Genomic DNA, 20,940 nt, shown 5'->3' on the forward strand with positions numbered 1-20,940 from the left:
GCTTGCTCAGGAATGTCAGCAGACAGGTTTGAGTGCATCTGCACGCACAGTGAGGTGAAGACTTTTGGAAGATGGCCTGGTGTCAAGAAGGGCAGCAAAGAAGCCACTTCTCTCCCGGAAAAACATCAGGGACAGACTGATATTCTGCAAAAGGTACAGGGATTGGACTGCTGAGGACTGGGTTAAAATTATTTTTCTCCCCTTTCCGATTGTTTGGGGCATCCGGAAAAAAGCTTGTCCGGAGAAGACAAGGTGAGTGCTACCAGTCCTGTGTCATGCCAACAGTAAAGCATCCTGAGATCATTCATGTGTGGAGTTGCTTCTCAGCCAAGGGAGTGGGCTCACTCACAATTTTACCTAAGAACACAGCCATGAATAAAGAATGGTACCAACACATCCTCCGAGAACAACTTCTCCCAACCATCCAGGAACAGTTTGGTGACGAACAATGCCTTTTCCAGCATGATGGAGCACCTTGCCATAAGGCAAAAGTGATAACTAAGTGGCTCGGGGAACAAAACATCGATATTTTGGGTCCATGGCCAGGAAACTCCCCAGACCTTAATCCCATTGAGAACTTGTGGTCAATCCTCAAGAGGTGGGTGGACAAACAAAAACCCACAAATTCTGACAAACTCCAGGCGTTGATTATGCAAGAATGGGCTGCCATCAGTCAGGGTGTGGCCGAGAAGTTATTTGACAGCATGCCAGGGTGGATTGCAGAGGTCTTGAAAAAGAAGGGTCAACACTGCAAATATTGACACTTTGCATCAACTTCATGCAATTGTTAATAAAAGCCTTTGACGCTTATGAAATGCTTGTAATTATATTTCAGTATTCCATCATCTGACACAAATGGCCTCCCGGGTGGCGCAGTGGGTTAAGGCACTGCATCGAAGTGCTAGCTGTGCCACCAGAGATTCTGGGTTCGAGTCCAGGCTCTGTCGCAGCCGGCCGCGACCGGTAGGCCCATGGGGTGGCGCACAATAACCTCGCGCACTAGCGACTCCTGTGGCGGGCTGGGTGCAGTGCATGCTGACCAGGTCGCCAGTTGTACGGTGTTTCCTCCGACACATTGGTGCAGCTGGCTTCCGGGTTGGATGGGCAGTGCGGCTTGGTTGGGTTGTGTTTCGGAGGACGCATGGCTCTCAACCTTCGCCTCTCTGGAATCCATACGAGAGTTGTAGCTTTGAGACAAGACTGTAACTACTACCAATTGTATACCATGAAATTGGGGTAATTAAATAAATAACAAACATCTGTGTCTAAAGACACTGAAGCAGGAAACTTTGTGAAAATGTATATTTGTGTCATTCTCAAAACTTTTGGCCATGACTGTAACTACTACCAATTGTATACCATGAAATTGGGGTAATTAAATAAATAACAAACATCTGTGTCTAAAGACACTGAAGCAGGAAACTTTGTGAAAATGTATATTTGTGTCATTATAGTGTAGTTTTACATTATAGTGTAGTGTAGTGTGGTATAGTGCAGTACTGTATAGTGTAGTATAACATAGTGTAGAGTAGCGTCACAATAGATGTAGCGTCACAATGAGCTGCAGTGCCGTGTTAGGTCACCCCTGGTGCTTGTTTCCTGAGTGTCCCTCCTCATTAAATCACACAGGAGGCAGAAGAAGGGCACACACACACAACCTCTCTGTGGTTGAGTCAGCCAGTGAGAGAGGCAGGATCTATAACACAAGGTTGTTTTTCAGTTTGAGGCAGACAACCCCTTCTGGTCTCTGGCCCAGGGGCTTCAAGTCAAACAGGCCTCTCTACCCCACTCCTTACCTCTTCTGGTCTCTGGCCCAGGGGCTTCTAGTCAAACAGGCCTCTCTATCCCACTCCTTACCCCTTCTGGTCTCTGGCCCAGGGGCTTCAAGTCAAACAGGCCTCTCTATCCCACTCCTTACCTCTTCTGGTCTCTGGCCCAGGGGCTTCAAGTCAAACAGGCCTCTCTATCCCACTCCTTACCTCTTCTGGTCTCTGGCCCAGGGGCTTCAAGTCAAACAGGCCTCTCTTCCCCACTCCTTACCCCTTCTGGTCTCTGGCCCAGGGGCTTCAAGTCAAACAGGCCTCTCTTCCCCACTACCAACTTAAATACATGTGTGCTGTGCTGTATAGAAGTCAAAAGGACTGGACTTCCAGAGTTCTCCCATGGATGTTGGGTGGTAGGGGAGAGTGGGGTACGTTGAGCCGTTTTGTACATTCAGCATCACTCCATCAAGGGAAATATAGTATTCTTTCCTACAAAGACATCTACATACTGTATTTTCAGGATGCGTGTTCCTGTAAATAATGAAAATTCATGTAAACATTACAAATTTGAAAACATTGCTCATCCGAAATAAGTGGTCTCTTGGTACACCCATAACATACATGTAGACACTATACACCCATGATAACATACACACTGTACCCACACATGATAACATACGCCCTATACACACACACACACACTATACACACACATGATAACATAAAACCATGTATATCTTTGTTTCCTAAACACAATTCAATACAATTCAACAATCAGAATAATTTTAATAATTGGTATTAATAATTGGTATTAATAATTGGTAATAATGGTATTTTAATAAATTTTAAGCATCCTTTAACACACTTTTTCCATTATACTCTGAGTCCTCTCTCTGCACCTTCACCAGCTCCAGTCTGAGTACTCTCTCTGCACCATCACCAGCTCCAGTCCCTGAGTCCTCTCTCTGCACCTTCACCAGCTCCAGTCTGAGTACTCTCTCTGCACCTTCACCAGCTCCAGTCCCTGAGTCCTCTCTCTGCACCATCACCAGCTCCAGTCCCTGAGTCCTCTCTCTGCACCATCACCAGCTCCAGTCCCTGAGTCCTCTCTCTGCACCTTCACCAGCTCTAGTCTGAGTCCTCTCTCTGCACCTTCACCAGCTCCAGTCTGAGTACTCTCTCTGCTCCTTCACCAGCTCCAGTCTGAGTCCTCTCTCTGCACCATCACCAGCTCCAGTCTGAGTCCTCTCTCTGCACCATCACCAGCTCCAGTCCCTGAGTCCTCTCTCTGCACCTTCACCAGCTCCAGTCGGAGTACTCTCTCTGCACCATCACCAGCTCCAGTCCCTGAGTCCTCTCTCTGCACCTTCACCAGCTCCAGTCGGCGTACTCTCTCTGCACCTTCACCAGCTCCAGTCCCAGAGTCCTCTCTCTGCACCATCACCAGCTCCAGTCTGAGTCCTCTCTCTGCACCTTCACCAGCTCCAGTCCCTGAGTCCTCTCTCTGCACCATCACCAGCTCCAGTCCCTGAGTCCTCTCTCTGCATCATCACCAGCTCCAGTCCCTGAGTCCTCTCTCTGCACCATCACCAGCTCCAGTCCCTGAGGCCTCTCTCTGCACCATCACCAGCTCCAGTCCCTGAGTCCTCTCTCTGCACCATCACCAGCTCCAGTCTGAGTCCTCTCTCTGCACCATCACCAGCTCCAGTCCCTGAGTCCTCTCTCTGCACCATCACCAGCTCCAGTCTGAGTCCTCTCTCTGCACCATCACCAGCTCCAGTCTGAGTCCTCTCTCTGCACCATCACCAGCTCTAGTCTGAGTCCTCTCTCTGCACCATCACCAGCTCCAGTCCCTGAGTCCTCTCTCTGCACCATCACCAGCTCCAGTCTGAGTCCTCTCTCTGCACCATCACCAGCTCCAGTCTGAGTCCTCTCTCTGCACCATCACCAGCTCTAGTCTGAGTCCTCTCTCTGCACCATCACCAGCTCCAGTCTGAGTACTCTCTCTGCACCATCACCAGCTCCAGTCTGAGTACTCTCTCTGCACCATCACCAGCTCCAGTCTGAGTACTCTCTCTGCACCATCACCAGCCTGAGTCCTCTCTCTGCACCATCACCAGCTCCAGTCCCTGAGTCCTCTCTCTGCACCATCACCAGTCCGAGTCCTCTCTCTGCACCATCACCAGCTCCAGTCCATGAGTCCTCTCTCTGCACCATCACCAGTCCAAGTCCTCTCTCTGCACCATCACCAGCTCCAGTCCATGAGTCCTCTCTCTGCACCATCACCAGTCCGAGTCCTCTCTCTGCACCATCACCAGCTCCAGTCCCTGAGTTCTCTCTCTGCACCATCACCAGCTCCAGTCCCTGAGTCCTCTCTCTGCACCATCACCAGCTCTAGTCTGAGTCCTCTCTCTGCACCTTCACCAGCTTCAGTCTGAGTACTCTCTCTGTACCCTCCCTCAGCTCTAGTCGGTATCTAGAACAAATGACACCCTATTCCTTATACAGTGTACTACTTTTAAGGGTAGTGCACTATATAGGGAATAGGGTGCCATTTGGGACATACTAAAAGGTATCCCCCAGAGGCCAGAGAGCACAGCAAGCTTCAAGTTTTATTAGTCGTATGTATAGGATACACATGGTATACATCATCCAGCGAAATGTTACCTTGCAGGTTCCTTCTGAACAATGCAACAATAATAAGAAATAAGAAAAGATAAGAAAACCAACACAAAGTAAATGGCTCAGTAGAATTAACATTGTAATAACCCCACCCCCCAACAAAAACAAATTAAGTAAAAATCAACATGAGTAGGATTGCAATTTCCTGTTTCCAATTCCCATTTTTATTAAAGCTACTAACACATTGACCTAGAAAGTACCAGTATGCACTAAACATTTACAGTAGGGTTTTCAGCATTACTGAAAAGTATGCAGGATAACTAGCTACTATGTTAGCACAAATGCAATTGTTTCAAGGCAGTAGAAAACAACATTGCCACCTATTGGACATTAGTAGTATTACAAAACTGCTATAAAACACTAAGCTGTACTGTAGGCCTACTCGGGCTCAAACCCTGTCATGAATACAGGAATTAAAAGCTTGGGGTCTGTCATTGTACAACTCTAAGGTACATACATCTAGAAGAGTGGTCTCGCTCTCTCTCCCCTCCCGGAGGACCTGAGCCCTAGGACCATGCCTCCGGACTACCTGACCTGATGACTCCTGGCTGTACCCCATTCCACCTGGTTGTACGGCTGCTCTGCCTGCAGCTATGGAACCCTGACCTTGTCCCGGACCTGCTATTTCAACTCCCTCGGTCTCTATTTCGCTCTCTCACCTGCTGTCTCGACCTCTGAATGCTCAGCTCTGAAAAGCCAACTGACTTTTACTCCTGACCTGTTGCACCCTCTATAACCACTGGTACTATTATCTGACCATCTATAAATGTTTGAACAACTTGAAGAATGATCTGGCTTTAGTGGCCATGTACTCTTATAACCTCCACCCGGCACAGCTAGAAGAGGACTGGCCACCTCTCAGAGCCTGGTTCCTCTCTAGATTTCTTCCTAGGTTCCTGCATTTTCTAGGGAGTTTTTCCTAGCCACGTGCTTCTGTCTCTGCATTGCTTGCTCTTTGGGGTTTTCAGCTGTGTATTTGTAAAGCACTTTGTGACAAATTTTGAAATACATTTGATAGAGTTCATCTATGCAATTTCTAGAAGTTATTGTAAAACCTCACAGTCCATCACTCACTGTGAGTCACCTACACAGAGTGACAAGTACAGATCGATTCAAACAGGAGTTGATTCTTTATTGAAGAAGCTCTCGTTGGACACCGGTAAGAACAGAGTTGTCTCAGTGTTCTACGTGACATCTCTCCATGCTTCTCAAATGGCACCCTATTCCCTATATAATGCACTACTATTGACCTGCACTATATAGGGAAGGGAGCCATTTAGGATACGCACTGCAGCTGAAGCGAGGAAAGCTAGAAGCCACGGTTACATTTTAAACCACATGGATCCATGTTAAATGTTCAGGTGGGTGTATTTTGATGTTCTACCCTTGTCACAACTTGAGAAAAATAGCTTGTAGGAAAGAAACAATAGCATTTAAAAAGAGAAGCCATTGCTAAAAATGTGGAACCTCAACACAGGTCATAGGTCATAGGTCATAGGTCATAGGTCTACACCGGTCTGTTATACAAAGCTGGAATACATAAACAGGTTTTTGTGAGCATCTGTCAGTTCTAACAGATAATGAAAAGTCAGTAAATACTCGTTCCCGGTTACAATGCCACGTCTACTGCCCACTCAGAAAATGTAAAACTATATGTCCTACGCCAAACACTATTTTATGAACGATGCACAGTTCAGTCACAAAGTCCTTCTTGTGAGACGTCCTGTTCTACTGAAAGAACAAGACCAAACTGAATCCATAAAGCATCTCAGTATAGGAGTGCTGATCTAGGATCAGTTGACACATCTTATTCATATGATTCAAAAAGGTCAAACTGATCTCAGGTCAGCACTCCTACTCAGATGCTTTACGGGCCCTGGCTATGATCATTGGTACTCTGCATCGACTGCCCTGGGGATTTACCTTGGCCTCTTTTCAAACCATGAAAATAGGTTAATGACCTAGAGTTCAAACTCTTAGGGACAGTTTCCTGGAGACCAATTAAGCATAGTCCTGAAGAATGTACATTGAAATAGCTTTTCATTCCAGGATTAGGCTTAAATCGGCATCCAGGAAATTTCAGTTAAACTTCAAAAAGCAGTCTCTCGCCATCCCCCTCCCCCCACTCTCCCTCTCTCTCTCTCCCCCCATCACCTCCCCCCACTCTCCCTACTCTCCCCACTCTCACCATCCCCCTCCCCCCACTCTCCCCATCCCCCTCCCCCCACTCTCCCCCTCTCTCTCGCCCTCTCACACAGAGAGAGTAAAGCAGGAGCCAGAAAACTAAGGAGCAGAAGTAGGGTTAAAATAACATCACCTGTCACGCATCCCAAATGGCTCCCTGTTCCCTATATAATGCACTACTTTGGACCAGGGCTATATGGGTCTTGGTCAACAGTAGTGAACTATATAGGGGCTAGAGTGCCATTTGTGAGCGGGATATTGAAGAACCCCCATAATAACTGTAGTTGTAAAGACGGCATGCATTGTGTCTGTCTGACCTGACAGCACTAAACTATTTCCTAGTAATATGGAAGAACATAAGATACAAATCTCACATACATTCCACTGCCAGCTTTACAAAGGGGTGGATATTAGCTTTACAGCAGAGATCAACAAAACAAGGGTATTAACATTTTACACCACAATATCTTTGTATCATGCTGGGGTTGTGAACGCAGCCCTGTTCTGGCCAAACAAGGGGCGTGCGTCTTCACAACTCCAAAACAGTTCAATCCTTAATGATCCATACTGATCAACGTCCACCTCCAGGGAGGTTTAGTAAGCACCACAATCTTTTTATAAAGTGGAGTGAGACTTCCTCAAAACCAGGCAGGCAGCAAATAGCAGTTCCCTTCCGCCAGAGATGAAAGCAACAACTGTACAACTCAACATCTTGGTGTCGACCAAACAGAAACATATGAAGGGGCCGAAGAGATTTGATCTTAGTTGCCTGTAGAAAAGCAAACTGCACTGCGCTCACTAAAGCATTATGAAGTTCAAGGGTGGGCGGATACCAGGTCTGTCAAGGAAGACTTGGATGAAAACAAACAATATGCTTTCTGAGGTAAATAAAATGATAAAATAAAAAGTGGAAGAGGAGAAACAGAAATATACAGATGGAAGATATACACTGAGTGGACAAAACATTAAGAACACCTGCTCTTTCCACGACACAGACTGACCAGGTGAATCCAGGTGAAAGCTATGATCCCTTATTGATGTCACTTGTTAAACCCACTTCAATCAGTGTAGACGAAGGGGAGGACAGGTTAAAGATGAAAGGGAGGAGACAGGTTAAAGAAGGATTTTTAAGCCTTGAGACATGGATTGTGTATGTATGACATTCAGAGGGTGAATGGGCAAGACAAAATATTTAAGTGCCTTTGAACAGGGTATGGTATTAGGTGCCAGGTGCACTGGTTTGTGTCAAGAACTGCAACGCTGCTGGGTTTTTCACACTCAACAGTTTCCTGTGTGCATCAAGAAAGGTCCACCACCCAAAGGACATCCAGCCGACTTGACACAACTGTGGGAAGCATTGGAGTCAACATGGGCCAGCATCCCTGTGGAATGCTTTCAACACCTTGTAGAGTTCACACTCTGACCAAATGAGGCTGTTCTGAGGGCAAAAGGGGGTGCAACTCAATATTAGGAAGGTGTTCTTAATGTTTTGGACACACAGTGTACAATGAAATAATGATCAAGAGCTGTATATAATTTGTTGAACAGGGATTAATGAGGAATACAATAAAAACCTAAGAAATGCATAGCACACAAAGTGGTAAAACGATCCTGTTCTAGTGCCCTCCATACCGTCAGGTAAACTCCACCCAAACACGATCCAAAGGGATTTGTTTCATTAGTCCATTGCTGACATAGTCACAAAAAGGTTTTTGCTTGTCAGCACTCAAGTTTTCAAGATACGCAACTTTGAAAATACAGCAATCATCCCCGCATGATGCAGTTTGTATCATATGAGGCAAAATGCATCACACGGGGATGATTTCTGGATTTTGAAAGTTACACATATTTTGGGACTATGTCAACAATGGACTAAAATTGGGGTGGAATTTTCCTTGAAACCTCACCTAACCACCCAATTGATCCGTTTCAAAAGAACAAGGATGAACAGGTTTGTGTTCATTAGGGACAATTTTTGTTCATTAGGGACAAATTTTCCTGTTCCAGTCTGTTTCCTTCATTTGATGCCTAAAGAACATGATAATGGTGTTGGGAGTGTGCAGTAGCACCTCCAGTCCAGGGGAGGGTGCTGGTGGTGAGAGCAGAGCGGTCAGAATACGGGGCGCTCCTGGTGAAGCTGAAGGGAGAAGAAGCAAGGCGTCGCCGAGGCCTTGCCAGCGTGTTGCTATGGCTCTGTAAGCTGTAAACTCTACTGCTGCTCAGGACCAGGTCCCGTGTTCATAAAGCACCGCAGAATGGGAGTGCTGATCTGGGATCAGTTCCACCTGTCCATGGCATCTTAGTTATCATGATCTAAAAATCCTAGATCAGTACTCCTATTCTGAGGCACTTTATAAAAATGAGCTTAGGCCCCAAACCAGGCCCCCTCCCCTTCCTCGATGTTTGAAGGGGCATCTTCAGTTCCCCTCCTGGCCTCTAGGAGTCCTCATCCTGGTCCTCGCGGTTGCCCACCACCCTTTTTCGCAGCACCTCCTCTGGACGCCCCTCGGGAGACGCTCTCCTCCTCCTCCAGACATCGTCCTGTTCTCCATCTTCATCGTCCTCATCATCCTCTTCTCCGTCCGCCTCCTGCTCCTCCTCCAGCTGCTGAATCAGCCTGGCTTGTTCCATTGTCTGTTTCTCTGGAATGGGACAATAAAGACTATATGAATAACGGGACAATAAAGACTATATGAATAACAGGACAATAAAGACTATATGAATAACAGGACAATATGAATAACAGGACAATAAAGACTATATGAATAACAGGACAATAAAGTCTATATGAATAACAGGACAATAAAGACTATATGAATAACAGGACAATAAAGACTATATGAATAACAGGACAATAAAGTCTATATGAATAACAGGACAATAAAGTCTATATGAATAACAGGACAATAAAGACTGTATGAATAACAGGACAATAAAGACTATATGAATAACAGGACAATAAAGTCTATATGAATAACAGGACAATAAAGACTATATGAATAACAGGACAATAAAGTCTATATGAATAACAGGACAATAAAGACTATATGAATAACAGGACAATAAAGTCTATATGAATAACAGGACAATAAAGTCTATATGAATAACAGAACAATAAAGACTATATGAATAACAGGACAAAGACTATATGAATAACAGGACAATAAAGACTATATGAATAACAGGACAATAAAGACTATATGAATAACAGGACAATAAAGACTATATGAATAACAGGACAATAAAGTCTATATGAATAACAGGACAATAAAGACTATATGAATAACAGGACAATAAAGACTATATGAATAACAGGACAATAAAGACTATATGAATAACAGGACAATAAAGACTATATGAATAACAGGACAAAGACTATATGAAAAACAGGACAATAAAGACTATATGAATAACAGGACAATAAAGACTATATGAAAAACAGGACAATAAAGACTATATGAATAACAGGACAATATGAATAACAGGACAATAAAGTCTATATGAATAACAGGACAATAAAGACTATATGAATAACAGAACAATAAAGACTATATGAATAACAGGACAATAAAGACAATATGAATAACAGGACAATAAAGACTATATGAATAACAGGACAATAAAGACTATATGAATAACAGAACAATAAAGACTATATGAATAACAGGACAATAAAGACTATATGAATAACAGGACAATAAAGACTATATGAATAACAGGACAATAAAGACTATATGAATAACAGGACAATAAAGTCTATATGAATAACAGGACAATAAAGACTATATGAATAACAGGACAATATGAATAACAGGACAATAAAGACTATATGAATAACAGAACAATAAAGACTATATGAATAACAGAACAATAAAGACTATATGAATAACAGAACAATAAAGACTATATGAATAACAGAACAATAAAGACTATATGAATAACAGGACAATAAAGTCTATATGAATAACAGGACAATAAAGACTATATGAATAACAGGACAATAAAGACTATATGAATAACAGGACAATAAAGACTATATGAATAACAGGACAATAAAGACTATGAATAACAGAACAATAAAGACTATATGAATAACAGAACAATAAAGACTATATGAATAACAGGACAATAAAGACTATATGAATAACAGAACAATAAAGACTATATGAATAACAGGACAATAAAGACTATATGAATAACAGAACAATAAAGACTATATGAATAACAGGACAATAAAGTCTATATGAATAACAGGACAATAAAGTCTATATGAATAACAGGACAATAAAGACTATATGAATAACAGGACAATAAAGACTATATGAATAACAGAACAATAAAGACTATATGAATAACAGAACAATAAAGACTATATGAATAACAGGACAATAAAGTCTATATGAATAACAGGACAATAAAGACTATATGAATAACAGGACAATAAAGACTATATGAATAACAGAACAATAAAGACTATATGAATAACAGGACAATAACAAAGTCGTTATATTACATGCTGCACCCTGCATGCCACTGCTCTTACACTAAAAACAGAACTGTCCACAACTTAAGAATACAAAAAAGACATGTCTGTTCTCTGTAAAGACAAATGATAAAAGATGATCTTCTACTTCTTTATCCGCCCCAAGAGCTCAGCACATAACACAGTGCTGCACAGCACATTTCACAAAGTTACATTTGCATGGACGTGAACTCTCTGTCATCTCATACTCACTCTGGTAGTAGTTTGGGGAGTTATATCGTCGTGATGGGAAGACAAAATCTGCAATGAACACCAGTATCTGGTAGAGAAGGCAACAAGAGAAGTTGTCTCGGTTGGTGAGGGGAGCAGATGTTACTGTAAAATATTGAGCTCTCTCTCTCTTTCTTTCTTTGCCTCCAGTAACTTCCGCAGCCCTGTGTCATTTTTCCAACACAATACAAAATGAGATGCATTTGCTCCATTGTTTACATGTGTCTTGGTGGTCCACTATGTGAGGGAACGCACATAATACTAGATAATAACAACACTTTTTATGTGACCGGACGCCTTTCAGGACACATTACATTAAAAAGTACATTAAAATCAAAAGTGTAAGATAAATCAAATCCTAGCTCAGTTAAAATTTTTAAAAAGACACATCACATAGGGATTGAACATCAAGGAGTATGACTAACGTACCAGTCCTAGGACTAGGCCAGAGAAGAGAGTGGCCAGTCCAAAGATGACATATGAGCCCCAAACTGGAATCCCCAAATGCTCTATCAGGTAGTTATGGCAACGCTGGAGGGGAGAGAACAAGAAGTCAACTGTCAGTTTCAACTTGGCAATGTCTTTGCAATTTTTTACAAACAAGCGAAGGATTAAAAATATGCTTGAAATGAAAACTGAGATGACTGCATTAAAAGATAAATAGAGTAACTACAATATATACTATATACACTGAGTGTACAAAACAGTAAGGACAGCTGTTTTTTCTGTGACATAGACTGATCAGGTGAAAGGTGTGATCCCGTATTGATGTCACCTGTTAAATCCACTTCAATCAGTGTAGATGAAGGGGAGGAGACAGGTTAAATAAGGATTTTTAAGCCTTGAGACATGGATTGCATTTGTGTGTCATTCAGAGGGTGAATGGGCAAGACAAAATATGTAAGTGCCTTTGAACAGGGTGGGGCAGCAGGTGTCTTTGAACAGGGTGGGGCAGCAGGTGCCTTTGATCTGGGTGGGGCAGCAGGTGTCTTTGATCAGGGTGGGGCAGCAGGTGTCTTTGAACAGGGTGGGGCAGCAGGTGTCTTTGATCAGGGTGGGGCAGCAGGTGTCTTTGATCCGGGTGGGGCAGCAGGTGTCTTTGATCAGGGTGGGGCAGCAGGTGTCTTTGAACAGGGTGGGGCAGCAGGTGTCTTTGATCCGGGTGGGGCAGCAGGTGTCTTTGATCCGGGTGGGGCAGCAGGTGTCTTTGATCCGGGTGGGGCAGCAGGTGTCTTTGAACGGGGTGGGGCAGCAGGTGTCTTTGATCCGGGTGGGGCAGCAGGTGTCTTTGAACGGGGTGGGGCAGCAGGTGTCTTTGATCAGGGTGGGGCAGCAGGTGTCTTTGAACAGGGTGGGGCAGCTGGTGTCTTTGAACAGGGTGGGGCAGCTGGTGTCTTTGATCAGAGTGGGGCAGCTGGTGCCTTTGAACAGAGTGGGGCAGCAGGTGCCTTTGAACAGGGTGGGGCAGCAGGTGTCTTTGAACAGGGTGGGGCAGCAGGTGTCTTTGAACAGGGTGGGGCAGCAGGTGTCTTTGAACAGGGTGGGGCAGCAGGTGTCTTTGATCCGGGTGGGGCAGCAGGTGTCTTTGATCCGGGTGGGGCAGCAGGTGTCTTTGAACAGGGTGGGGCAGCAGGTGTCTTTGATCAGGGTGGGGCAGCAGGTGTCTTTGAACAGGGTGGGGCAGCAGGTGTCTTTGATCAGGGTGGGGCAGCAGGTGTCTTTGATCAGGGTGGGGCAGCAGGTGTCTTTGATCAGGGTGGGGCAGCAGGTGTCTTTGATCCGGGTGGGGCAGCAGGTGTCTTTGATCCGGGTGGGGCAGCAGGTGTCTTTGAACAGGGTGGGGCAGCAGGTGTCTTTGATCCGGGTGGGGCAGCAGGTGTCTTTGATCCGGGTGGGGCAGCAGGTGTCTTTGATCCGGGTGGGGCAGCAGGTGTCTTTGATCCGGGTGGGGCAGCAGGTGTCTTTGATCCGGGTGGGGCAGCAGGTGTCTTTGATCCGGGTGGGGCAGCAGGTGTCTTTGATCCGGGTGGGGCAGCAGGTGTCTTTGATCCGGGTGGGGCAGCAGGTGTCTTTGATCCGGGTGGGGCAGCAGGTGTCTTTGATCCGGGTGGGGCAGCAGGTGTCTTTGATCCGGGTGGGGCAGCAGGTGTCTTTGATCCGGGTGGGGCAGCAGGTGTCTTTGATCCGGGTGGGGCAGCAGGTGTCTTTGATCCGGGTGGGGCAGCAGGTGTCTTTGATCCGGGTGGGGCAGCAGGTGTCTTTGATCCGGGTGGGGCAGCAGGTGTCTTTGATCCGGGTGGGGCAGCAGGTGTCTTTGATCAGGGTGGGGCAGCAGGTGTCTTTGATCAGGGTGGGGCAGCAGGTGTCTTTGATCAGGGTATGGTAGTAGATGCCAGACGCACCGGTTTGTGTCAAGAACTTCAACGCTGCTGGGTTTTTCACACAACAGTTTCCTGTGTGTATCAAGAAGGGTCCACCACCCAAAGGACATTCAGCCAACTTGACACAACTGTGGGAAGCATTGGAGTCAACATGGGCCAACATCCCTGTGGAACACTTTCAACAACTTGTAGAGTGCATGTCCCCACGAATTGAGGCTGTTCCGAGGGCAAAGGTTAAGGTGAGATTTGACTGGAGAAACCTGATCTGAGACCAGCACTGCGTTTCTTTCCATTCTATCAGTATCAACACATGCCTCAACGACACACGTATGGAATGTTCGCTCTGCATGGTGTTCTGGGAAATATGGTACATCTTTGGCGTTGTAGGAAAGATGCATCGTTAAAAACAACACTCTGTAAGCCCAAAGTCCATCGCTATCGGGAAACCCGGGCCCTGGTCAAAGTTCAAAGGTGGTGCACTACATAGGGAGCCATTTGGGATGCAGACAGTGTTAGTGTGGGTGTGGTGTTGGTGTGTGGTGTCTGACAGCTCACAGAGTGAAGGCAAAAGCAGCACTCACCCGAATGAACATTGACAGCTTGAAGAGAGCGGACATTGTGTTCATCCTTCAGGGGGAGAAAAGGGAGAAATACCTTTTAGACATTTTAAATTTAGATAATTTAAGAATTACCAGCTAACCTGGTTAAAGTGTCAAACTATCATGGTCCAAACACACCAAGAAAGTTGTGAAGACGGTACGACAACACATTTTCCCCCTCAGGAGAATGAAAATTTGTCATCGTCGGCCCCAGATCTGCACCATTGAGAGCATCCTGACCGGTTGCATCACCGCCTGGTATGGCAACTGCTCGGCATCCGACTGTAAGGCGCTACAGAAGGTAGTGCGTACGGCCAGTACATTACTGGGAACAAGCATCCTGCCATCCAGGACCCAAATACTAGGCGGTGTCAGAGGAAGGCCCCAAAAAATTGCCAAAGACTCAGGTCATCCAAGTCAGACTGTTCGCTCTGCTAACACACGGAAAGTGGTACCGGAGCGCCAAGTCTAGGTCTAAAAGGCTCCTTAACAGCTTCTACCTCAAAACCATAAGACTGCTGAACAACTGATCAAGTCGTCACCCGGACTATTGCCCCCCCCCTTTGTTTTTACACTGCTGCAACTCGCTGTGTATTATCTATGCAGTTACTTTACCCCTACCTACATGTACAAATTACCTCTAACCTGTACCTCCGCACATTGATTCGGTACCGGTACCCCTGTATATAGCCTCATTATTGTTATTTTATTGTGTTACTTTATTTAGTAAATATTTTCTTAACTCCGTTTTCTTAAACTGCATTGTTGGTTAAGGGCTTGCGAGTAAGCATTTCACTATAAGGTCTCTGTTGTATTCAGAGCATGTGACAAATACAATGTGATTTGAAGGGTTGGAGTGGCTGACAGGCACCCTATTCCTTATATTCCTACCTTTGACTAGGGCTCTGATGAAAACTATTGCACTATGCTGGGAATAGGGTGCCATTTGGGGTATACAGACTTGGATGTGTTGGTTGGATGTTTAAACACAAAACTAAGAGGCTGAGTAACTAGTGTAGCGTTTGGATATGTCCTGTTGTCCTGAAGTGTAGTGTTTGGATATGTCCTGTTGTCCTCAAGCGTAGCATTTGGATATGTTTTCATTAATCTTTTCATTTCACCTTTATTTAACCAGGTAAGCTAGTTGAGAACAAGTTCTCATTTGCAACTACGACCTGGCCAAGATAAAGCAAAGCAGTTCGACACATACAACAACACAGAGTTACACATGGAATGAACAAAACATACAGTCAATAATACAGTAGGAAAAAATAAGAAAACAAAGTGTTTATACAGTGAATGCAAATAAGGTCAAATAAGGGAGTTGAGGCAATAAATAGGCCATGGTGGCGAAGTAATTACAATATAGCAATTAAACACTGGAATGGTAGATGTGCAAAAGATGGATGTGCAAGTAGAGATACTGTGGTGCAAAAGGAGCAAAATAAATACAGTATGGGGACGAGGTAGATAGATGGGCTGTATACAGATGGGCTATGAACAGGTGTAGTGATCTGTGAGCTGCTCTGACAGCTGGTTCTTAAAGCTAGTAAGGGAGATGGGAATCTCCAGCTTCAGTGATGTTTGCAGTTCGGAGTGTTAAGAAGAATGTGCTTGGTTAGGAGTAAAAACAGGTTGTGGTTTTAGAGACGACTACACATGGAAGTGGACTGCAGCTATTTATTCACTGTTATCTACTTCTTTAAAACATACTGGCTACATTCAGACTCAGTCACTACATGTTGTAAAGTAGGGACGGGTAACTGGTGATCCACGGGCCCCTTTTGTAGGGCCACGCATAAAAAAACACACATATATACATATATATATACAGTGCCTTGCGAAAGTATTCGGCCCCCTTGAACTTTGCGACCTTTTGCCACATTTCAGGCTTCAAACATAAAGATATAAAACGGTATTATTTTGTGAAGAATCAACAACAAGTGGGACACAATCATGAAGTGGAACGACATTTATTGGATCTTTCAAACTTTTTTAACAAATCAAAAACTGAAAAATTGGGCGTGCAAAATTATTCAGCCCTTTTACTTTCAGTGCAGCAAACTCTCTCCAGAAGTTCAGTGAGGATCTCTGAATGATCCAATGTTGACCTAAATGACTAATGATGATAAATACAATCCACCTGTGTGTAATCAAGTCTCCGTATAAATGCACCTGCACTGTGATAGTCTCAGAGGTCCGTTAAAAGCGCAGAGAGCATCATGAAGAACAAGGAACACACCAGGCAGGTCCGAGATACTGTTGTGAAGAAGTTTAAAGCCGGATTTGGATACAAAAAGATTTCCCAAGCTTTAAACATCCCAAGGAGCACTGTGCAAGCGATAATATTGAAATGGAAGGAGTATCAGACCACTGCAAATCTACCAAGACCTGGCCGTCCCTCTAAACTTTCAGCTCATACAAGGAGAAGACTGATCAGAGATGCAGCCAAGAGGCCCATGATCACTCTGGATGAACTGCAGAGATCTACAGCTGAGGTGGGAGACTCTGTCCATAGGACAACAATCAGTCGTATATTGCACAAATCTGGCCTTTATGGAAGAGTGGCAAGAAGAAAGCCATTTCTTAAAGATATCCATAAAAAGTGTCGGTTAAAGTTTGCCACAAGCCACCTGGGAGACACACCAAACATATGGAAGAAGGTACTCTGGTCAGATGAAACCAAAATTGAACTTTTTGGAAACAATGCAAAACGTTATGTTTGGCGTAAAAGCAACACAGCTCATCACCCTGAACACACCATCCCCACTGTCAAACATGGTGGTGGCAGCATCATGGTTTGGGCCTGCTTTTCTTCAGCAGGGACAGGGAAGATGGTTCAAATTGATGGGAAGATGGATGGAGCCAAATACAGGACCATTCTGGAAGAAAACCTGATGGAGTCTGCAAAAGACCTGAGACTGGGACGGAGATTTGTCTTCCAACAAGACAATGATCCAAAACATAAAGCAAAATCTACAATGGAATGGTTCAAAATTAAACATATCCAGGTGTTAGAATGGCCAAGTCAAAGTCCAGACCTGAATCCAATCGAATCTGTGGAAAGAACTGAAAACTGCTGTTCACAAATGCTCTCCATCCAACCTCACTGAGCTCGAGCTGTTTTGCAAGGAGGAATGGGAAAAAATTTCAGTCTCTCGATGTGCAAAACTGATAGAGACATACCCCAAGCGACTTACAGCTGTAATCGCAGCAAAAGGTGGCGCTACAAAGTATTAACTTAAGGGGGCTGCATAATTTTGCACGCCCAATTTTTCAGTTTTTGATTTGTTAAAGTTTGAAATATCCAATAAATGTCGTTCCACTTCATGATTGTGTCCCACTTGTTGTTGATTCTTCACAAAACAATACAGTTTTATATCTTTATGTTTGAAGCCTGAAATGTGGCAAAAGGTCGCAAAGTTCAAGGGGGCCGAATACTTTCGCAAGGCACTGTATATATATATATATATCTCTCTCAACTTACTGTTAAGAGTTAGAATAGTAGAATACACAAGGTGCAATTTCAAAATATGGTTGTGCATCAGCAGTTTTGCCCTTGAAAGCCCATTTCAGCAAATGGTGGGGGGGGGGGGGTAAGTTAGACCAGCTATCTAAACTCATATTAATCATGGTCAAATTACAGACCGGGGAAACCCCATTGATTTTGTTTGTCACTCTCACCCAGTTATCATATTAAAAACGGCAAACATTTCTCTCCACTCCATGGCAAAATGTCGGGGGGGGGGGGGGGCCTCTGACTGCATGTGTGGGTACGGATGTGGGTAAGCAGACCCACGACCCACTCCGGCCCCAAACCCATTAAAGTTGCCCATCCCTGTTAAAAAGTCTTAAGAGGCCTGGCTGAGGCCAAAAAGTCACAAATATCCCAACTTCAACTCATCATTTCTCAACAATCCTTTTAGACAGAAAAGTAAATAAACGTCCTTCCTTCAAAAGGACCTTTTCATGCATTACATTTCAGTATTTTTCCCCCCCTCCAGTTTCACACATTAAGGCCCCCTATTGAGAGGAGACTCACATCAATCACTCAATCAATCAATTATGAATCCACTCACATGAAGGAAGATGGTCCAAACCAGGAAGACACGGGCTCAATGCCCTGCCATTTCTTCTCATCAATAAAGCTTAGCAAGTCATCTTTGGTGCGAGCCCCCTGGTACCTCCTGAACACACCATCCTTACAGCTGACACACACCACACACACACACACACACACGGTGTCATCATAGAGATCTATCACAATTAAAGCCAAATTAAGAAGCCAATATTGTGGCATTAAACACAACAAAGCAACAGTTAGATTATTTGCCCATTGTGCCACTAAGCAATAATAGGGTCATATATTTACAGTTCTTCTACCATTGACAGACAAGGTTTTATAGCAACATATAAGGCTAGCGTCTAAACTGGGTCTAGAATCATAACAGTAGCAACAACAACAAAAAGAACATGCTAGAAAGACACTTCCTCTTCCTGACAAAGTCTGAAGCTAAAGTATATAACAGCATCTCACATTCCAGTGAGGGTTACTGGTTAAAATGTGGTTGTAAGATTATCACATTTCCTGATTAGCCTATGATGGGATGATGGGTGGTGGTTGAGTTTTGTTGGCCTGCGTCTGTGAGAGGAACAGGATGTGAGACATTGCTTGAGGCACTAGAGAGATAACTTACTGGTAGATGGTCGGAAGTGAAGTGATGATGAATCGCCCGCTCAAACCTAAGGCGTGGGTGGGGGGGTGGCGGCGGGAGGAGAGAGCAGAATGTTAGTGAATATGACTAAATATCTCTCTGAATGAGTCCAACATCATCTTGTTCTTGACTGATATTACAAAGGGTCTACAAAAACACGATAGACCTAACAAATTATATCAAATGGTAATAGTGGACTATAGCTGGATCAGATTACATGCGTCGTCTCAACTACAAAACATAGCGGACCTCTCCCCTTCTCATTCCTCTGAAAGCAGTAGTTTGCAGCTGGCCCAAGAGACAGTGATCTTTGGTCTGTTTAGCATTTTACCCACTAAAGGTTAAGGTTTGGATTGGAGAAGCTAGGATGATCTGTACCATGGGAAACTTCGCGAAACGTGAGAAGGGAAATTATTCATAGGCAGTCAGGAAGCCAGGGAGATATACATAACGTACCAGGCTGTTCTGTAACGTCCACCTTCGCTATGTTGACGCCCATGTCCTCACCCCAGTCGGCAAACTCATTCCACACGGGCTGGAGCTGTTGGCACGCCGGACACCACGGGGCAAAACTGCCGGGGACGAGTGAGGTGGGGCCAAACATTGGCATGACAATAACATTAACGTTAGATACCGTTTTTCAACAACAGAAATATCTGACACGGCTATCCAAGATTCAATGGCAGCAGGTGTCAACATGTTATGAGTGACAGGTCAACATGTCTTAACTACATCATACAACTAACGTTAGCTACATAACAAAAACACTCCGTAGTCCAGCAGCCTAGCTCTATCTTTCCAACTCCACCATGCCATGGTCTGTCACATCATTTGAGATTAATCTGAAAGCGTGGATTTTTAGATTGTTAGCTGCAAGCCTTTGAAACAATGTAACGTTAGCAAGCCATCTATCTAAGATAAGAAACTATCTAGCTAGGTGTGGCGTGGTAATCAACAAGTGCCAATTCAAGACTAGAGAACGACCTATCGCAAAGTAACGTTAGCTGTATGTATTGCCAGCCTAACTAAGCAGTTAGTTTACCATGCTTGCTACCTAGCTAGATGGACTTACAATTCAATCATCCATTCCCCTGCCAAGATGTCTTCCCAGTTTCCGTCCGTGATCTCTTTGAGGCTGCTCGGCTTGGCCAAGGATGGATGCGACGTCAGGTAAATAAGCAAAACGAGTGAACATGTCAAGAGATTAGATTTTGATCGCCAAGGTAAAGAAGATAACATAGCGTCGCCAATTTTGTGATCCAGCAAAGGCGCCATGTTTAGGTCAACTAATCTACCGTTTCTACTTCCGTTTACCTAGTTACCTCTGAAACCGCCCTTCTCAGCAGTTTTTTAAACAATTGTAAAATATACTGCTCACATTGACAGCTCTCTAATGTCACAGAAAAACACACAATGGGTGGTATTTTATTTTCTAGTTTAGCAATTTAGCAATAAAAAATATGTGTTTATTGCATCTTCCGTTGCGGCTTTTGGCACGCAAATGAAATGTACCATTCAAGACCGCAACGTTTTGCAACGTCTTGAAATAATCCGTTTCTGCTTTATGTTTACCACCAGAAAGTGGTACTGTGACGTGTTTGTGTGTGAGATGCGGTTTGAATAGAGAAAACAATGCATTTAAAATACCTAAAACTATACTTTTTGTGCAATTCATATCAATAGGCTACATTAGGTTTTCCTTTCATTATTTTTTATCTGATGTTAGTGCGTCACCTATGCCTAAACTTTAGGGCCTAACTGTACATTAGCCAAGACACATGCCAATTGCAAATGCTTTTTGGAATTTGGGCAGAACAATTTAGTCGATCCACTGAGGCAAAAAAGACACTGGGAAAGGGGGAT

The 20,940-nt window shown here is 44.2% G+C and overlaps 1 protein-coding gene across 1 annotated transcript; it reads right to left on the minus strand.

Annotated features, from left to right (window-relative positions):
- Positions 1 to 7,996: 7,996 nt before the first annotated feature.
- LOC110505885 (thioredoxin-related transmembrane protein 1) lies at positions 7,997 to 20,567 on the minus strand. The gene is made up of 8 exons (XM_021585357.2): positions 20,150 to 20,567; positions 19,534 to 19,649; positions 19,060 to 19,105; positions 18,442 to 18,570; positions 14,345 to 14,390; positions 11,812 to 11,913; positions 11,365 to 11,431; positions 7,997 to 9,271 (listed from the first exon to the last, which is right to left on the minus strand). Exons 1-8 carry the CDS (start codon positions 20,350 to 20,352, stop codon positions 9,066 to 9,068), a joined length of 915 nt encoding a protein of 304 aa, XP_021441032.1. The 5' UTR covers positions 20,353 to 20,567; the 3' UTR covers positions 7,997 to 9,065.
- Between the last annotated feature and the right edge of the window lie 373 nt (positions 20,568 to 20,940).

Source organism: Oncorhynchus mykiss, chromosome 25, assembly GCF_013265735.2.
Source record: "Oncorhynchus mykiss isolate Arlee chromosome 25, USDA_OmykA_1.1, whole genome shotgun sequence".
NCBI classification, from domain to species: Eukaryota; Metazoa; Chordata; class Actinopteri; order Salmoniformes; family Salmonidae; genus Oncorhynchus; species Oncorhynchus mykiss.